Source organism: Phyllobates terribilis, unplaced genomic scaffold, assembly GCF_046119375.1.
Source record: "Phyllobates terribilis strain yellow unplaced genomic scaffold, ASM4611937v1 Scaffold_11__3_contigs__length_659146591, whole genome shotgun sequence".
NCBI lineage: Eukaryota > Metazoa > Chordata > Amphibia > Anura > Dendrobatidae > Phyllobates > Phyllobates terribilis.
This window is the reverse complement of record NW_027362771.1, coordinates 215,378,050-215,397,564: the sequence shown is the minus strand read 5'-3', so window position 1 is coordinate 215,397,564 and position 19,515 is coordinate 215,378,050. Positions and strand designations below refer to the sequence as shown.

General features: G+C 41.7%; 1 protein-coding gene across 2 annotated transcripts in view; it reads right to left on the bottom strand.

Moving 5' to 3' along the window:
• Positions 1–1,169: 1,169 nt before the first annotated feature.
• The window catches only part of TMEM117 (transmembrane protein 117), a 472,767-nt gene continuing 454,421 nt past the window's right edge, over positions 1,170–19,515 (bottom strand). For both annotated transcript variants that reach the window (XM_073652038.1, XM_073652039.1), the window contains exons 7-8: positions 7,295–7,424; positions 1,170–2,240 (exon numbers count right to left, since the gene is read on the bottom strand). In XM_073652038.1, the coding sequence (XP_073508139.1) occupies positions 1,606–2,240; positions 7,295–7,424 (765 nt within the window). In that variant the 3' untranslated portion in view covers positions 1,170–1,605. The remainder of the gene's footprint in view (positions 2,241–7,294; positions 7,425–19,515) is intronic.

Here is a 19,515-nt window from a genome sequence, read left to right as displayed (position 1 = left end):
AGAATTCTGGCTCTCACAGACCTGTTGGTTTTTCTTTAAGAAGCCCTCCTACTTTGCACTCTGGGATGGGCCACAGGACAATAGGCAAGCAGCTTGGTGAGAAGGCAATAACTGTTGCCACAATTACAAGAAAATTGAAGATACACAGGATGACTGTCAATCTTCCTCGGTCTGGGGCTCCATGCAAGGTCTCGCCTCATGGGGTAAGGATGATTCTGAGAAAGGTCAGGTATCAGCCAAGAGCTACATGGGAGGACCAGGTCAATGACCTGAAGAGAGCTGGGACCACACTCTCAAATATTAGTAACAAACTACGCCATCATGGATTCAAATCCTGCAGGGCATGCAAGGTTCCCCTTTTCACGGCAGCACATGTTCAGGCCCATTTGAAGTTTGCCAATGACCATCTGGATGATCCAGAGGAGGTATGGGAGAAGGTCATGTGGTCAGATGAGACCAAAATAGAACTATTTGGTATCAACTCCACTCGCCGTGTTTGGAGGAAGAAGGATGAGTACAACTCCAAAAACACCGTCCCAACCGTGAAGCATGGTGGGGGAAACATCATACTTTGGGGGTGCTTTTCTTCAAAGGAGACATTATGACTGCACAGTATTGAAGGGAGGATGGATGGGGTCATGTATCACGAGAATTGGCCAGCAACCTCCTTCCCTCAGTAAGAGCAGTGAGGATGGGTCGTGGCTGGGTCTTCCAGCATGACAATGACCCGAAGAAACACAAAGCCAGGGCAACTAAAGAGTGGCTCCGTAAGAAGCATTTCAAGGTCCTGGAGTGGCCTAGCCAGTATCCAGACCAGAACCCAATAAAAAATTATTTGGAGGGTGCTGAAACTCAATGTTGCCCAGCGACAGCACCGAAACCTAGAAGATCTGGAGAAGATCTGTATGGAGGAGTGGGCCAAAATCCCTGCTGCAGTGTGGGCAAACTTGGTCAAGAACTACAGAGAACATCTGACCTTTGTAATTGCAAACAAAGGTTTCAATACCAAATATTAAGTTCTGTTTTTCGATTGTATCAAATACTTATTTCATGCAATAAAATGCAAAATAATTATGTAAAAATTATACAATGTGATTTTCTGGATTTTCTTTAAGATTCTGCCTCTCACAGGTGAAGTGTACCTACGATAAAAATTACAGACCTCTCCATTCTTTGTTGGTGAAAAAACTTGCAAAATCGGCAGTGTATCAATTACTTATTTTCCCCACTGTTTAAACCAGTGCCAGTAGGGGCAGTAGTTGTGGCTTCAGTGTTGCAATCCACCCTTTCACATTAGGAATTGGCCCAATCTGACATACTTCTTTTAAGGAATGTCAAATATAGGCACAGATAGCAAAATACAAAAATGTGCGGGTTTTGAGCACCAGAATAATCTTTAAACTTAGGAGGATTTTGTAAACATTATATACATTATTATAAAAGGTAAAAGTAAGAAAACATCTATATATACTGTATGTAAACTGTGTGTGTATATATATATATATATATATATATATATATATATATATATATATATATATACACACACACATACAGTATATATAAACGTATATTCTGTATATTATTGCGACGCTTGTAACATTGTTAACTAATTGGATCATCATAAGGAACAATGTCTGCAGCTGGCTCTGCCTCTGTTATAGAGGGAAGATTGTTTAATTCTGTTGCTGGAGGGTAACACAGTATTTCATTTTCTTTTGTCCTTGGAGCTAAGAGCGTTGGATCATGTAGGCATAAAGGTTCCTCTACAACTGCCTGAAGGTTTTCTATGGTCATTCCCATTTCCTTGCTGTGTTCAGAAGGAGATTTCCTGTTGATGCGTTTGTAAGATTTATCTTTATTTTCTATTCCTTGTTCACTTTTCTGAAATCGCCCAAATAATGAAATGAAAAATCCAAATAACACAAATGCCATAAGACTTGGAATGAAAGCCAAGCATTTCACATTTAGGCTTGCTCCAGTGAATCTGCTGTGTAAGAACATATCTCCATCAACATAACTTTGATTGGTATACGGGTCAGAATGGTTTGATCTCCATTCCCATGATAAAGTTGTTTGATTAAGCTTCCGTAAGCTTTCGGAATCTTCAACTGTATATATCTTCTGGCCAGGGCCTATGTATTGACCATATGCAGGGGGCTTGTAAAAGATTTGATTCTTCCACATATTGAGATCAAGGATTAATACAAGGAATATAATGCCATAGTTAAACCATTTACCTACATGGAAGGAAAAGGGAAATAATATATTAAACACCCACAAAAGTACTAAACATAATACTCTATAATAAAGAAGAACTGAATAAGTACTTTGTGACTACAGAGCTTATAATCTTAATCAGCCAGACGATTAGATTTGTTAAGCCAAGAGAAATACACTATTGTACTGTATTTGTGTTGACTTGTAAATATATGTGTATTTCTGTGGCTGGTCAAGAAGGACAGACCAGTATTTGTATAAGGCCACAGCCTCACTATCAGTATTTGGTCAGTATTCGGTCAGTATTTTTTCTCAGGAGTGGGAGACAAAACCAGGAGTGGGTGATAAATGCAGAAGTGGTGCACTTGTTTCTATTATACCTTTTCTCTGATTGTTCCTCACCTGGTTTTGGCTCCCACTCCTGAGAAAAAATACTGACCAAATACTGACCCAATACTGATAGTGGGGCAGTGGCCTAACCCTGAATGTTGTCTTCTATTGGTCTGTGAACAATGATGTTTGTTACTATGCTAATTGCATATTATACTAAGCTAGCTAGCTTATTTACAAGAGCCCACTGCTATACCAACTATGTAAATAGATTAAATGCACAGACAATGAGACCTGAGTCCTGTGGAACAATATCATCCCTAACCCTTGACCTGTAAATATGTACTTAAAAAGGACATATGCCTCTGTAGCAGGCAGACTTTACAAGGAGAATCAAAGATCAGACTCTCTCAGACCATCAGCTTGGAAGCATGGCTTTAACCAAAGAGACACAGATTTGGATTCCACATGATTCTGGCCTAAGGGTATATGGCCCTAACTGGAAAGATACGGATCTGCTCCATTGACCATCAGAGAGCCCATGGATACATTTGGGGAGACCAGGTTGGGACAATTAAGTCACATGGCCCCATGGATGTTGTTTGGGGTTGCAAAGTGGGACCCTCCAGTCGCCTGGAACCATGGAGATATTCGGAGGAGCCAGATTGGGACCATCTGGTCATCTGGCCCCATGGAAACTCTCGGAGAGGCCAGGGTGGGACCCTTGGGTCTCCTGTCCTTGTACCTCAATGGACTGCTAGCTTCCTAAGCTTGCCACTACCTTCTCTCTGTGGGGGCCCGCCAGAAGCGAGGGGGCCACTGGTTGAGGTAGTTGACTCTGGAAGTCCCAAAGTCGCAGCTGTTCTATCTATCCCAGGGGGGCCAGCAGAAGGGTGAGGACTGTGTAATGTTGTACCATCTTGAGTATTGGCTGGGGCAGTTCTATGTGTTTATTGTCCGTTTGGTGGTTCAATAAAGTATTGCCACACTGTTTAACCCTCACCCTGGGTTGTCTGAGTAATTAGAGGGTAATTACAGTACTAATAAAGAATAATTCTATAATTGTCACTGATGCGTTGCTCAGTTATTATTACAATATGAGGAGGATTTGTGGAGGAGAGAGAGTGCATGGTGATTGATAGCTCTACTGGCAAGTCTTTTTATGCCATAGTCCTGCGCTGGGAGATAACTGCACATATCTTAATGCACTGGAAAACATAATCAACACAGACAATAAACAATATTTATGGCCTAATGTGCTCCGTGTAGTGATCTTCGGGCTTAGTAGCACAAAAAAACAGAGACCTACAGGATAAAATTACCTGCAGCTTTCCCTCTCTGTCCAAGAAAAGACATGGACAACACCATACAATACTTTATTTCCTTTTGGTTTCCTGAAGTAACCTTATTATAAAGAATTGAATCCACTCTGGTACACAAAATACTTGAGTAAGTTTTTTTCTTTTTTTAAATGTCCACTAAAGTTTATTTACAATAATCCATGTAAATCCTTGAAATGGAATCTGTCAGGACCTTTCATCCCTCTAACAAGCCACTACTTGTGCATAGTGCAGGAGATAATGTTCCTAAACATGTCCCTAAATAAAGTTCCTACAGTATCTTAAAAAAGAAGATTAATTGTGGTGTGCTGCGTAGCAGATGAATACAAGACCAGTACATCTCTCTGCCCTGTGATGCCATTTTCCCCTAGAGACATTATGTGAGTTAAGCAAGAGAGGAAACAGAGTTTAGAATAGAGGACCACATCTGTCAATGATTTTAAGTAGTAATCAATATGTGGATTGCATGGCATTTTCACTTTTTTAAGATAAACCAGGAACACAAAAAGGGACATGTGCATGCCACATTTTTAAGAACCTTCGTGTACTCCATAGACCAATGTTATGTTGTAGACTTATTTATATATCTTATTTAGTTATAAAGCGCCATAGCACTTTGCAGACATCATCATCACTTTCCACATTGGGGCTAACAATCTAAATTCCCCATCCGTATGTCTTTGAAGTGTGGGAGGAACCCACTGGAAGCCACTTGAACACAGGGAGAACATACAAACTGCAGTTTTCTCTGCATTATAGCAACACATAAAAACTGTGACTGCATTTCTAACAAGCAATACTGTGTCACGGTTTTCTTTTAGAAAGATTTACTTAGGACTGATTCTTTATGTGTTAGCTCTGTTCTACTGTGTTAGTTCTGATCTCACTGCAGGTCTGTGTGTGACTATGAGAGCATAGTGTCAATCATTACATGGTTCACACTGGTAACACCAACTTTTATTTAAACTAGGCTCTGGAGGCAGATTCTCATGCAGATCAGTGGCCGTCCCATAGCTTTTAATAGCTCATTCGCCTATAAGAAAAATGTGGATTTCTCTGAAATAAGACATAGGTTTGCAAATATCAAGGTATAGTTTATTCAGCTTCCCATGACCTACATGCCCATATAGATGGTTTAGGAGGGTTGATCCTACTAACAGATTCCCTGTAAGTAATTTTGTGCTTTTTTTCAGTCCAATGTTACATTGGAATCTTATTCTATTTTACAGGTAACGCCATGGTCTATAAACAGCTTACAACACAGCAAAGGGACCTCATTGTTAAAAGTTGTTAGGAGAAGTATACAAAAAAATTCAAAAACATTAGTTATACCATGGAACACCGTGAAGAAAGTGATCAAAAATTGGCTTAAATTTTGTACAGCAGTGACATTATCTAAAAATAGACATCTCTCAAAAATTGATGAAGAGACAAGAAGAAAATAGATAGCTGCCAAACTTGGCAGATAGCTGCCCAGAGGCCTGCAGCAACATTAAAGGAGCTGCAGGAATTTTTGGCAAGTACTGGCTGTGCACTGCATGTGACAATGATCTTCTATACTATTCATACAGTGAGGAAAATAAGTATTTGATACACTACCGATTTTGCAAGTTTTCCCACCTACAAAGAATGGAAAGGTCTGTAATTTTTGTCATAGGTACGCCTCAATTGTGAGAGACAGAATCTACTACAGGATTTTAATCCATGACGCCTTAGTGTGTTACTAACAGTAATATTTGAGACTTTGGTCCCAGCTCTCTTCAGATCATTGACTAGGTCCTCCCGTGTAGTTCTGGGCTGATTCCTGACCTTTCTTAGAATCATCCTTACTCCACGAGGTGAGATCTTGCTTGGAGCCCTAGACCGAAGAGGACTGACAGTCATCTTGTTACATTTTCTAATAAATGTGCCAACAGTTGTTGCCTTCTCACCCAGCTGCTTGCCTATTGTCCTGTAGCCCATCCTAGCCTTGTGCAGGTCTACAATTTTGTCCCTGATGTCCTTAGAGAGCTCTTTGGTCTTGGCTATGGTGGAGAGGTTGGAGTGTGATTGAGTGTGTTGTACAGGTAAGGAGTTCAAACAGGTGTAATTAATACAGATAATGAGTGCAAAGTAGGAGGCCTTCTTGAATAAAAATCAACAGGTCTGTGAGAGCCAGAATTCTTGCCAGTTGGCAGGTGATCAAATACTTATTTCATGCAATAAAATGCAATTTAATTATTTAAAAATCATACAATGTGATTTTCTGTTTTTTCTTTTTAGATTCTGTCTCTCACAGTTGAAGTGTCCCTACGATAAAAAGTACAGACCTCTCCATTCTTTGTAGGTGGGAGAACTTGCAAAATCTTTAGTGTATCAAATACTTATTTTCCCCACTGTATGTCTGGCATGACAGACATTAAAGGTGGAAAAAATTCTGAAATTATTATTTTTGGTATGATTTTAATTCCATGACAAAAACCTGGCATTTTAATAGGAGCATGTACACTTTTTATATCCACTATACATGCCATCAACCATATACAAGGAATATAGAGCATCCACATCATGACAAAACATATTCAGTTTTTCAAAAAAATATATATTAAAAAATAACAGGAACAAATTTAAACAATCACCATTGAGAATAGGATTCGAACCCAAACAGCATGACCAAACTTTGTAAAGACAAGTCACAGTGGCCAATGCAGCTTATAAAGTACATATAAGGAATAACAAAAAATTTGTTATTATTAGCTATAAAATAATAACAGGGCCAGGCATTTTTTTGCTTTAAAAAAAAACCATTGCAGACTACTGTACAAAGTTTGGCAACTTACAAAGTAAATAAATACCAAAGATTAAAGAGTAACCGTCGTTTTAATTTTTATTTTATAAAGCAATAGTACACATGAAAATAAGACATTTTTTAATATATTTTATAAGAGAAATCTGCTTCTTTCTCTTTCTGGACTGATCTTTCTTTTTCAAAATTCTTATTTTACGGGTAAAATCTGTATTCAGTGAGGACAGATTTTTACATTACTGAGATAGGAGATGGAGGTTGCTACTGATAAGATTCTATGTAGAGGGGAGGGAGGAGTTTCCCTCTAGCTCCTCCCTCCCCTCTTCATAGAATATTATAAGCACCAACTGTCATCTCCTATCTCAGTAATGTAATGACTTGTCTTCACTGAATAGAGATTGTATCTGTGATTTGAGAATTTTGAAAATTAAATATCAGTACAGAAGGAGAAAGACGGAGGAGAAGATAAAAATAAGAAACTTTGTAATATATCTTATGTGTACCAATGATTTATGAAATAAAAATTAAAACAACGGTTTTACTCTTTAAGATGATTATTATTTATTATTATTAAGATATTTATTAAGATAAAGATATCATCATTTAACCAACACCATACCTGTTATATGTATATGGTATTCTTCTTTTAATATCCTTTGACAGTATGGGACTCTGAACTGCATGTGAGCAGTAGGTAGACCAGGGAGATTAACATCCACATCACCCATGAAGTGAGGAAATTCCCAGTCCTGAAAGAATAATTCAGCTTGAAATCACACATGTCATAGGAAACTATTGATGGATTATAAAATACTGTAAAACAGACCTTTCATGTTCTATATTATAATCATTATTTATCATATTATTTTTGGGTTATTTTTAAATCAGCCCATGATACATCTCCATAGAACAAATTAATTGTTTCAGTTCAGGTTCAAATGGAATTGTCTTAAAATAGATCTTCAGGAGAAAATGAAAGGATTCATCCACTCAGTTCAGCGCTCCCAGGAGACAGGCACCAGGCAGAGGTATTAAAAGTCTTCAGAAATTTACTTAGACAAAAATCATCATAAAAAAAGATACATAGAACAACGCGTTTCGGCTATATATTGGTACAGAATAGCCTTCCTCAGGTAAGATATTGCTTTATATCTTACCTGAGGAAGGCTATTCTGTACCAATATATAGCCGAAACGCGTTGTTCTATGTATCTTTTTTTATGATGATTTTTGTCTAAGTAAATTTCTGAAGACTTTTAATACCTCTGCCTGGCGCCTGTCTCCTGGGAGCGCTGAACTGACTGGATGAATCCTTTCATTTTCTCCTGACCTTCATTCCACGGTCTCCTGGCTGAGAGATCCGTTGTATCCAGACTATAGCTGCACACCAAGGAGTCAAGGCATCTCAGTCAGACCTAAGAGGTCGATACGCTATGCCACAAGCTACATCAAAGGTGAGCAAATTAGCTTCTGAAAAATAGCTGAACCTAATAATCTGCACTTAGATCTGCGCCTGTGTTTTCTGTCTTTTCCCCTCTCCTAGACCCTATAGCCTTGGGGTCATATACCTCTTAAAATAGATCTTGGGAGTCTTATCACTGTGTCAAAACATTTTTCCATTGGATCTACTGTGGTAGTCAATCTGACTCTGCTTCTGTCGTGCATTGCCTGAAAATGATAAGCCGGGAGGGACAGAGACAGGGCTGTAATATAAAAACATCAATAACATTTAGGTTTTGGCCACATGGTCATATCTTTCACCTGTAGCGCCAACACCATAGGAGTGCAACATCCTTACTTTTTTTCTAACTATCTTATATTATATTGTGTCATTAAGGGAGTTGTCCAGGACCATTTTTTTTTTTTTTTACTATAGGCCTAAAAACTAACAAAGGCAACTACCTACCTGCTCTACCCGGAGCCGGCTCAGAGCAGTCATCGACCGCTTCTGCCTGCGACTGAGCTGCTCCACGTCGACAGAGCAGCTATTTCTCTTCCGGGCTGCTCTGTCTATGGGGAATGACTGCCGACGTCATGCTGATTGACAGCCAGTTTCCCATAGTTAGGCAGCGAGGAGCTGGCTTTCAATCAGCATAACATCGGCAGTCATGCCCCATCTAGAGAGCAGAGCAGAAGAGAAGCCTCTGCTCTGTTGATATGATATCAGCAGAAGCCACTGAATTGCCAGCAGCAGTGGTCTGTAACTGATCATTGCCGGCAGAGATCGGCGCTGTGTACAACAGGCAGTTAGTTAGTAACTACCTGCCTGTTAGTTCTTATGTCCATAGTGAAAAAATTGAATAGTTCTGGATATCCCCTTTAAGTCTAGGGTTAAAAGTACTGCAACATTGCATCTATTTCCTATGGTGTTGCATTGCGACCTGCAACCGACTGTAACTGCATAACAGTCACATGTGTTCCCAAATGTGTTAGATTTTCTGTCGTTTGGTCGACTTGTCTGAAAATTGCTTTTATGTGACACGTGTCACCTGGTAGCCCCAGCCTTAATCAATGCACAAAAAATTATTTCAGATTGACCCCTTCACAGCCTTTGACATACATTTACCTCAAAGGTCGTGTCCATGCCTTTGATGCAGGCTTGCATGCAGAGCCACATCTCTCCCAGCATATGATGGCTGATTTAATCAGCCATCATGTGCCTTTAACAGCCGCAGGTGGATCCGTGCTGTTAACCAGTTAAATCCTGCTGTCAATCACTGACAGCAGGATTTAACATGCATCGGCTGGAAGCGCGTCATTCATCCCACCCATCTTCACGGCAATCTGGTGATCGCAGGGCGCCAATGGGTTGTCATGACAGCCAGGGGTTTGCAGAAGACCCCCGTGCCTGTCATTACGATCCTCCTGTGAATGTTGGTGTTTATAGGAGATAGTGATTTCTACTATACATAGCAGTGCTGATGTGAAACGTGCGTCAAGGGGTACTGGTTGACGCATTACCATGATGGGTTTCTGGTTTGGGTCTTATTTGCTCTGTACTGGGTCATGATATTGACTAACCGGCATATCACAGCATTAAGCACTTTATACCATAATGTTCAAGGTTGGTCGCTTACTTTTCTCTTGAGGACAATCTGCCATATGACCTATATATTTGGAGCACATAGCACTACAGCACTTTTCTATTTGTAGCCATTTTTGGCTTGCTGTATAGAGCTTCCAGAGCCTGTTTCATAGACCGGCATACTTAATGTATAAAATATGTATATCTATATATATGTTGTTTTTTTTGTGCAATGTACTAGACATCTTTTGTTCTCCATCACCGTAGACGATGTCCTGGATTTCTGTGTACGGATTCCCTTATACTATATGCACAGGCATGATTAGCATGTATCCATTTTTACCATTAGGTGGCACATGTTTACTGGGTTTATGGGAGTCATTACATTAAGAATAATTCTTATTAATTTAATATCTGTCTGTAAGCCTTTATTATATAGCAAATTAATTGTGATCATGTATATATCCATTTGATATTATAGACTGACTGCATCTATGGAATGTTATATCTCATCCAGTGTACTGTTCTTTCATAGTTCATTATCCTCACTTATGTGTGTTTTTATTGTCTTTTAAAATTATTGTTTTGTGAAACTCAATACAATTAATCATTTTGCATTCAAATCGTTTGAGGGTCTAGTTCTCTCTTTTATTTTTATTTCTGCATATTTGACCCACCTTGATATTTATTTGGCCAGTTAGACTTTCTATCGTTAGTCTAACACTGACAAAAATGCATAGCTATTATATAGCATTTGAACAATGGTCATTTATTATGGCATATACCATACACCAATCCAAAAACTCCAGCCTGAGCTCTTTACAAATGACATGATGTGTCCATGGATTTATATGTTCTATTGCATATTTTCATCCTCAGCATTAATCAACACTCGTCAAATTAGGAGTTGATGTTTAAGTCCTCCAGTTTTGGTGGGCCTATTCGCATTGAAATTTCAATTTAATGCTGCTAGCTGACAGCACTTAATGCCAGTGTAGTCTTCTAAGGCCTCGTTCACACTTTCAGTATTTAGTCAGTATTTTACATCAGCATGTGTAAGCCAAAACCAGGAGTGGGTGAAAAATACAGAAGTGGTGACGTGTTTCTATTATAATTTTCAAAAATTATAAATGTTAAAATATATCAAACATTCAAAAAATAAAAAGGTGAGAGAAAAATGACTTAAAAATGCAAATGATGAATAATGGCTAATGCCTCTTTCACATTCTGTTTTGACCATGTTTTTACTTGTCGAGTTACTGCCACATGATTGATTGATTAGTTGTTGTAGTAATGGGAATTTGTACAATGTCATCATGGATTCACTTTCTTTACAAATCATCAGTTACGATGCATCTGAGATGTCTGATATGATTATTTTACCATCACGTTTTTTGTTTCTATAGTGAATAGACTACTACAACATACTATACTATTCTGACCTTCAAAAATCAATGAAAATGTGCTAAAAAACACAAGTGTGAACAGAAAACCCTTTCTGAATATCTCTCACTTGGTATATGACATTTCTAAACTGACCCCGTTTCTATCAGAATAGCAATAAGTTACAAGGATAAAGCCTGCATTCTGTATTGATTCAGTTTGTACAAGACCATAAAAAGGTTTAGATTACTCAATTCTCTCGTATTTAGCCACAAGCCCAAAGGGGAATGGAAACTCATATGTCTCTGGTCCCATTGTTCACAACACTACAGGAAAGTATATCTAATGTGAACCTAGTTGACAATTTATTCAGGAGATAGGCTGGATATGTGACCTTTGCTCACGTCGGGTTTAGATCTCAGAGCAAATGCAGTAACATGACGTATCTACAAGCAGCGTACAATTTCATTTACAAGAAGCTGGGAAAACAATCCTCAATTTGTGAGATAATACAGAACAGATACATTTGACACTGAGACAATCTACCCAGTAGAAGTTGAATCTGTAGAGTCATTGGATCCATAAAATAAGATGAGAGAATGTGTTTTCAGTATTACAGCCTGGATTTCATAATCGGTACAATGCAAGAGTGAAGTGTCTTAAATGAATGCTGTTTCAGAGTGCTAGGATTTTCAGAAATATTGTGTTTTATAAAAATGCTTTTAGACAGTATCAGCCAAATAAAACCCACTGTTTCAATCTTTCTATCTCGTGGAGCGTATGCCATGGGGATCCAGAAGAATGCAGTGAGTAGTACCAGGACTTTCTTGTCCTTGTGTGTTCTTTATACACCTGGGATGGTCCATTTCCTCACTATTTTATTTATAATTGTATGAGCATTTCTATTCAAGTATTTTTAAGACTCGTTAGGGAAAACGGTTTCCGCTAACCAGCATTTAATAAATATTCCTGCAAAAATGAAGGAACAGTGTTGCATGACAGTGTAAAACAGTTCATCCCCTCTGGAGCTATCAGACAGCTGAGAAGACATGCAAATGTAATAGTCAGTCTTCCAAATCTTCTTCACTGATCAGCCTGGAACACTCCCAAGTGATACTGTTCTCACTTACAGGATTTAACCCACTGTGCACTCTATCCATGCCTCAAAGCCCCCACCAGTCTTGTTTCAAACACCAGGACTATGAGGCATAACTCTGTACAAAATAATTTCTTAACATTGCCTCAGGTTACTGCAAGATTCCTGCTTAAAATAGCATCTGGCTTGATTTCATAAACCTTAAATAGAGTCCACATTCAATAGCCTCAATACTTTCTCATATCTACCAACTTTAAAAGATAAGAAAGAGGGAAACATACTGCAGTGCGCTACATGGCAGTTTTTAATTTACGCTAAGCTAGAACCTTAACCACCCTAGGTCATTAAAAGTGGCAACCCAATGAAGCCCATTAGTGTTCCCATATGGTACCCCTTCATGGCAACCATTATCCTCCACACAGTATGATGTATCCACTACACATATGATGACCCCACAGTGTCCCCCTATACAGTAATATGTTCCACACTAGATCCCTCTACACACAATATGATATCCCCACAGTTTATTTCATTACACACTGTCTGATGCCCACACAGAACATTTACCTCACACAGTATGATGCCCACACAGCCATCTACCTACACTATGATGTCCACTCACTCACGCACAGTATGATATCCCAACAGCCAACGCCCCGCCGCACATACACACAGTATGGTTTCCCTACAGCCACCCAAACACAGTTTGTTACCCCCCCCCCACACACACACACCATCACTCCCATGCAGTATATGCCCTCACTGTACATTCTCCCCACACACACAGTATGATGTTCCTAAAACCTCCACACAGTATGATACCACTGCAACCCCCTCACAGCATGTCCACACATGCCTCCCACATACAGTATTATGCCTGCGCAGCCAACTACACAAAGTATAAAGCCCCCCGCAGCCACTTATACATAGTCTGATCCTCTCCCCTGTCCCACCAAAGTATAACTCCAGTGTCCACCACACACTATGATGAACTCCACAGTACACCAAGTACAGTAATATGACACATACAGTATAAAGCCTGATCAATATTAATAAATTCATACACATCTTTAAGTGTCACATTAGTTTTGTTTAGGGAAGTAGTCACTGTAGTACATTAAAATGGCCACTGTCTTGTTAGACACAAAGAACCAGTTCTAGAATTAACACGAAAGGTGCCTGATAGCATGTGCAATAGGAAGCTCTACTCCACTCCCTCACTGCGAGATGTGCTCCCAGTAGATATATTGATCCAATACTGGAGATATACACTGGAGATATGTGACAGTAAGAACAAGTTTCTTACTCTTCTGTACAACCTGTCTTTCTGTTCTAATACTGGAGATACCAAGGGTGCTGAGATAAGAAGAGGCTGTTCACATTGCTGTTCACAGTGTCCTTCTGATCTAATACTGGAATTACCATGAGTGCTGAGGTAAGAAGAGGCTGCTCACACTACTGTCTACCCTCTTTCTGATCCATTACTGGAAATACTAGGAGTGATGAGGTAATAAAAAGATGCTCACACTGCTAACCACCATGTCTATGTGATCTAATACTGAATGTACCAGGAGTGCTTAGGTTCTAGGAGGCCATTGACATTGCTATTCAACCTGTCTTTCTAATCTAATTCTGGAGATACCAGAGGTGCTGTAGTAAGAAGAGGCAGCTAACATTGCAGTCCACCCTGTCTTTCTGATCTAACACTGGAGATACCAGGAGTGCTGAGGTAAGTAGAAGCTGCTCGCTCTACTGTACACCCTGTCTTTCTAATCTAATACTGTAGCTACCAGGGGTTCTGATGTAAGAAAAGGCTGCTCACACTGCTTTGCACTCTTTTTGTCTGATCTAATACTGGATATACCAGCTGTCCTGCAATAAGAAGAAATTTCTTACATTGCTGTCCACCCTGTCTTTCTGATTTAATACTGGAGATGCCACGAGTGCTGAGGTAAGAAAGAGCTGCTCACACTGCTCTACATCCTATCTATCTTAATACTGGAGATACAAAGCTTGCTGAAGTAAGAAGAAGCTGCTCACGCTGCTGTCCACCATGTCTTTCTGATCTGGTACTGGAGTTATCAAGGGTGCCGAGGTAAGAAGAGGCTGCTCACGCTGCTTTCTATTATGTCATTATGATCTAATAATGAAGATACCAGGGGGTGCAAAAGTAAGAAGCTGCAGCTAGCACTGCTGTCCACCATGTCTATCTCAATGCTGAACGGCTGTTTTAACTTGAAGATAACCTATACCACGTACTGTCAAGCTATTTCCAGGTCACAGAACTTTCTACTACACATACAGTCACCAGTCCAGTTAACATTTAGGTTAACAGGGTAGGTTTTGTCAGTATAACAAAACAACGGCTATTTTAAATGTTTTAGGCTATGTTCACACATTGCGTTTTTTCACGCTTCACTTACGCATGTACCTGGCAGGAAAACGCATGTACAATCCGCATGCGTTTTTTTCTGCAAGGGAGATGCAGAAACGCTCAGGAAAAAATCCTGAGCATTTCTGCATCGTGGGCACATAGCCTTACAAGTGAATCTTACATACTGACAAGTAAGCATAACTATATAAAACTTAACAAGTAAATTACTAATAAAACACAATAATAATATTGACGAATATGGTGGTCCATGCTGGAAAAGTATCATAGTCTTTAGTAAGTGGGCAGCTCCTCACAGAGATATTAACAGAATATTAGCCATTTCTCCCAAGCCCTCTCCTGCAGTATTTGTCCAGAGATGACAATCTACAGTGTCTCCCTGCAAGTTATCACCCACAGCCTAAATAGCTTACACAAACAAATGCCAGACAAGAAATGTTACAACTAGTGATGGGCGAGTACTAAAATGTTCGGGTGCTCAATGCTCGGGTCGAGCACATTGGAATACTCCGGTGCTCGACCTGAGCAACGAGCGCAATGTAAGTCTATGGGAAACTCGAGCATTTTTCAGGCGGCTCCCCCCGATGATCTGCAGAGGGCCTAAAAATTGCCCAAATCAATGGGAACAGTGCTCAAATTACATAGGAACAGCATGGGGAAAACTCCTGGAAGCATTTCTGACTCCCAGGTCACTTCTGTCAACAACGTTGTCAGAGGTATTATGCCACTTTTACGGACTCACAATAAAACATACAAAAACTAAACCAAAATGGATTTTCCTGGGAAATAAGTTAAGGAACATCCTTTCCAGGGTTATGACTTGTATATAAAGCAAAATAAATAACCAAAAACAAAAATAATCCTCCACACCTTGGGCTAAGTTCACACGTAGCGTTTTTGATGCGTTTTTGCACTTTTGCATTGCTTTCAACCGTGACAAATGCATTCACCAGGAATGTCATTTTAACATTTTACAACCTTATCTGGCCATGTGGTGTGTGAGATATCATCAGACACATCGTGTTATATTTATGAAGGAGGGACTCTGAAAGTCACAAAGTCTATTTTTATAGGGCCATCAGGCGGCCTTTACTATTCTTAAAGGGCCAGCAGTCGGCCCTCACTATTCTTAGAGATCCATGAGCTGGCTATGTTTTATTGTTCCCATTACTAAAGAATGGGTCTCCTATACTGTTATTGCGTATGCAGTGAGTGGCAGGGCTGCCCAAAATTTGAATGCACCCCAATACCCCTTTGTAGAGACTTAGAGCAGGGCCTCCTGAAAACAATGTTCCCATTATTAGGAAGTAGGTCTCCCATTGTGTTTGCCTATGCAGTGAATTCAAGGGTTGTCAAAAATTTGGAGGCACTCCAATTCCCCTTGGAATAGACGTGGAGATCAGCGGGCCTCCTGAAAACAATGTTCCCATTATTAGGAAGTGGGTCCCCCATTGTGTTTGCCTATGCAGTGAATGCAAGGGCTGCCAAAAATTGGGAGGCACTCCAATGCCCCTTGGATGAGGCGTGGAGGAGGGCCTCATAAAAAATGTTCCCATTAGAAAGGAGCAGGTCTCCTATACTTGTAATGCCCATGCACTAAGTGTATGGGCTGACAAACATTTACCCCTGGGAGGTATACATGAACATGCTGTATAAAATTTTTTTTAAGGGCATCATAAACACCCTTTAAAAAAATTATGTGGGTGTTGCATCACGGACCACGATCACTCTGGTGATATGGTGGTGGCCAAAATCAGGAAGCGTATACCCATGTGTGGTTGTGAAGAGGTGCATGGGAATACACCTCCCAAAAAAAGATACTGGATTTGAGTTTATGGTACGCTGCTATCATTCGGTGGTGTTGAGACGTCTGGCCCAATCCAGCCCTTGTTCATTTTTATAAGAGTCAGCCTGTCAGCATTTTCAGTTGACAGGCGGATGCGCTTATCAGTTATAATTCCACCAGCAGCACTAAAAACCCGCTCTAATAGAACGCTAGTGGCAGGGCAGGCCAGGACCTCCAAGGCATCGAGATCCAGTTCATTCCACGTATCCAGCTTGGATACCCAATAATTATAAGGCACAGAGGAATCACGGAGGACGTTGGTACGGTCGGCAAGGTACTCACTCAGCATCTTCCCAAACTTTGCACTCCTTGTGAGAGTATCCTGCGCCTCAGGGCCTGTGTGATGGGAGGGGCTGAGAAAATTCTCCCAGAACTTTGACAGTGTTCCTGTGCCTTGCTGGATTGAAGTTGTGTCTCTCTCGCCTGTACTCCTTGGTTGTCCAATGAACTGTGACCTCTGCCGCCAGCATTTTCAGATGGGAATTTTTTAAATAGTTCCACAACAAGGGCCTTCTGGTACTGCCCCATTTTTGTAGACCTCTCCGCCGAAGGAATAAGAGATATAAAGTTCTCCTTGTAGCGTGGGTCTAGAAGTGTTACAAACCAGTAATGACTGTCACCCAAAATTTTGAGAATGCGAGGGTCAATGGAAAGGCAGCGTAACATAAACTCAGCCATGCATGCCAGACTGCTAACAGACAAGACTTCCGTGTCTTTCAAGAGGATGACTAACCTCCTCTCTGTCCGCTGGCCATCCACGCTGAACAGACGGTATGACAGTTGTGTAGGTAGTACCATCTATAGCGCATGAAAATAGCTCCTGTTCTTCCTCCTCCTCTTCCTCATTGTCACCCAATCCACGTTGGGATGAGATGAGGCTGGGCTGTGTGTAATCACCCTGTATGGCTCCTTGCTCAATCTCATCGTGCTCCGCCTGCAATGAATCCTCTTTGTTTGTGAGCAGAGAGCATTTCAGAAGACAGAGAAGCGGGATGGTGCCGCTAATTATGGCGTCATAGCCGCTCACCATCTTGGTGGAGTCCTCAAAGTTTTGGAGGATGGTACATATGTCTGACATCCATGTACACTCCTAAGGTCTTATGTGTTGAGTCTGAACTGAATACCGACGGTCTTGTTGATGCTGGTATTCAACAAGTGCCTTCTTCTGCTCCCAACGCGTTCCAATGTGTGGGGACATCACACACCAGTCTGTTAGCCAGAAGCTGCAAACGCTGCTGAAACATGGCAAGGGCGGCGGAAGCTGTAGGTGACTTTCTAAAATGGGCACACAGGCGGAGTACTTTAACAAGCAGATCCGGCAGCTCCGGGTAGGATTTGGGAAACCTCTGAACCACGAGGTTAAGCACATGGGCCAGGCATGGTATGTGTGTGAGCTCACCTCGCCTCAGTGCTGCCACCAGGTTCCAGCCATTGTCACACATGACCATGCCTGGCTGTAGGTTCAGCGGTGTGAGCCACTCATCTGATTGCTCTTTCAGAGCTGTCCACAACTCTTCAGCATTGTGCGGTTTGTCACCTAAGCATATTAGCTTCAGCACAGCCTGTTGCCGCTTGGCCGAGGCAGTACTTCAGTGCTTCCAGCTTGTGATTGATGTGGTCATTTTGGAGATGGAGGCTGAAGACGAGAAGGCTGAGGAGGATGAGGTGCAAGAGCTGTAGACTGTGGGGGCAACCTTGATAGACCTAGGGCCCGCAATCCTTGGCGTCGGGAGGACGTGTTCCGTCCCAAGGTCCGACTGGGTCCCGGCTTCCACTATGTTAACTCAGTGTGCCGTCAGCGAGATCTACCGTCCCTGCCCACAAGCACTTGTCCACGTTTCCATGGTTAGGTGGACTTTCCCGGTAACTGCGTTGTTGAGGGCACGGCTAATGTTTTGGGCCCCGTGCTTGTGTAATGCGGGGATGGCACACTTGGAGAAATAGTGGCGGCTGGGGACCGAGTACCAAGGGACGGCCATCGCCATCAGGTTGCGGAATATTTCGGTCTCCACAAGCCTAAAAGACAACATTTCGAGCGCAAGCAGTCATGAAATGTGGGAATTTAGTAGTGGGGCCTGTGGGGCATTGGCTGCGTATTTGCTCTTGCGTTCCAAGGACTGGGGTATGGACAACTGAACGCTGTGCTGGGACAAGGATGTAGATGTGCTTCCTGATGCTGCTACTTGAGAGTGCGCAACGACAGGTGCAGGGCAGGAGGCATGTTCGCATGCACCATGGACAGGGGATTGGCTTGCATGCACAACAGTGGAAGTAGCAATGGTGCCACCTGCAGACACTGTTCCTGGACCCTGGGGTTTGGCCCACAAAGTAGGGTGCTTTGCTGCCATGTGCCTGATCATGCTGGTGGTGGTCAGGCTGCTAGTTTTGCCACCCCTGCTGATGCTAGCCTGGCAGGTGGTGCACACGGCCTTTTGGGATTTTTCGGCAGAGTCTTTAAAAAACAAACAGACTTGGGAAGACCTAACAGTTGTACTGGCAACTTCCTTCGTGTTGGTGTTATGGGCACGGTTGCCTGCCTTCTGTCTGCGGCCACCACACTGCTTCTTCCTGCCTGTTGGGGTGCTCTGCCTCCCTTTCCTTGTGTGCTACTATCCATGCTCTGCATGTCTTTCTGCCAGGTTGGGTCAGTCACTGTCTCATCCACCACCTCGTCTTCCACTTCTGCACCCTGGTCCTCCTCCTGACTTTCTGGCAATTGTGTCTCATCATCGTCCACCTCTTGTGACACTTTCCCACCATTGCCTTCGTGTGACCGTGGCTGCTCAAATATTTGGGCATCGCTACATGCGATCTCCTCTTGCCCCGCTTCAAGTGGACCAGGCGAGAGGCCCGAATCTATAAATGGAAAAGTGAACAGCTCTTCGGAGTGTCCAAGTGTGGGATCAGTTGTCTCCGTTGACTCGGCATGGTGGGAGGAAGGAGGATCAGGGTGAGGAATATGCAGTCCAGACTCACGGCTACTGAGACTTGACCGTGTGGAAGATTGACTGGAAGCATTATCCGCTATCCAACCAACAATCTTTTGACACTGCTCTGGGTTCAATAGTGGTGTGCTGCGGTCCCCTAGGAATTGGGACA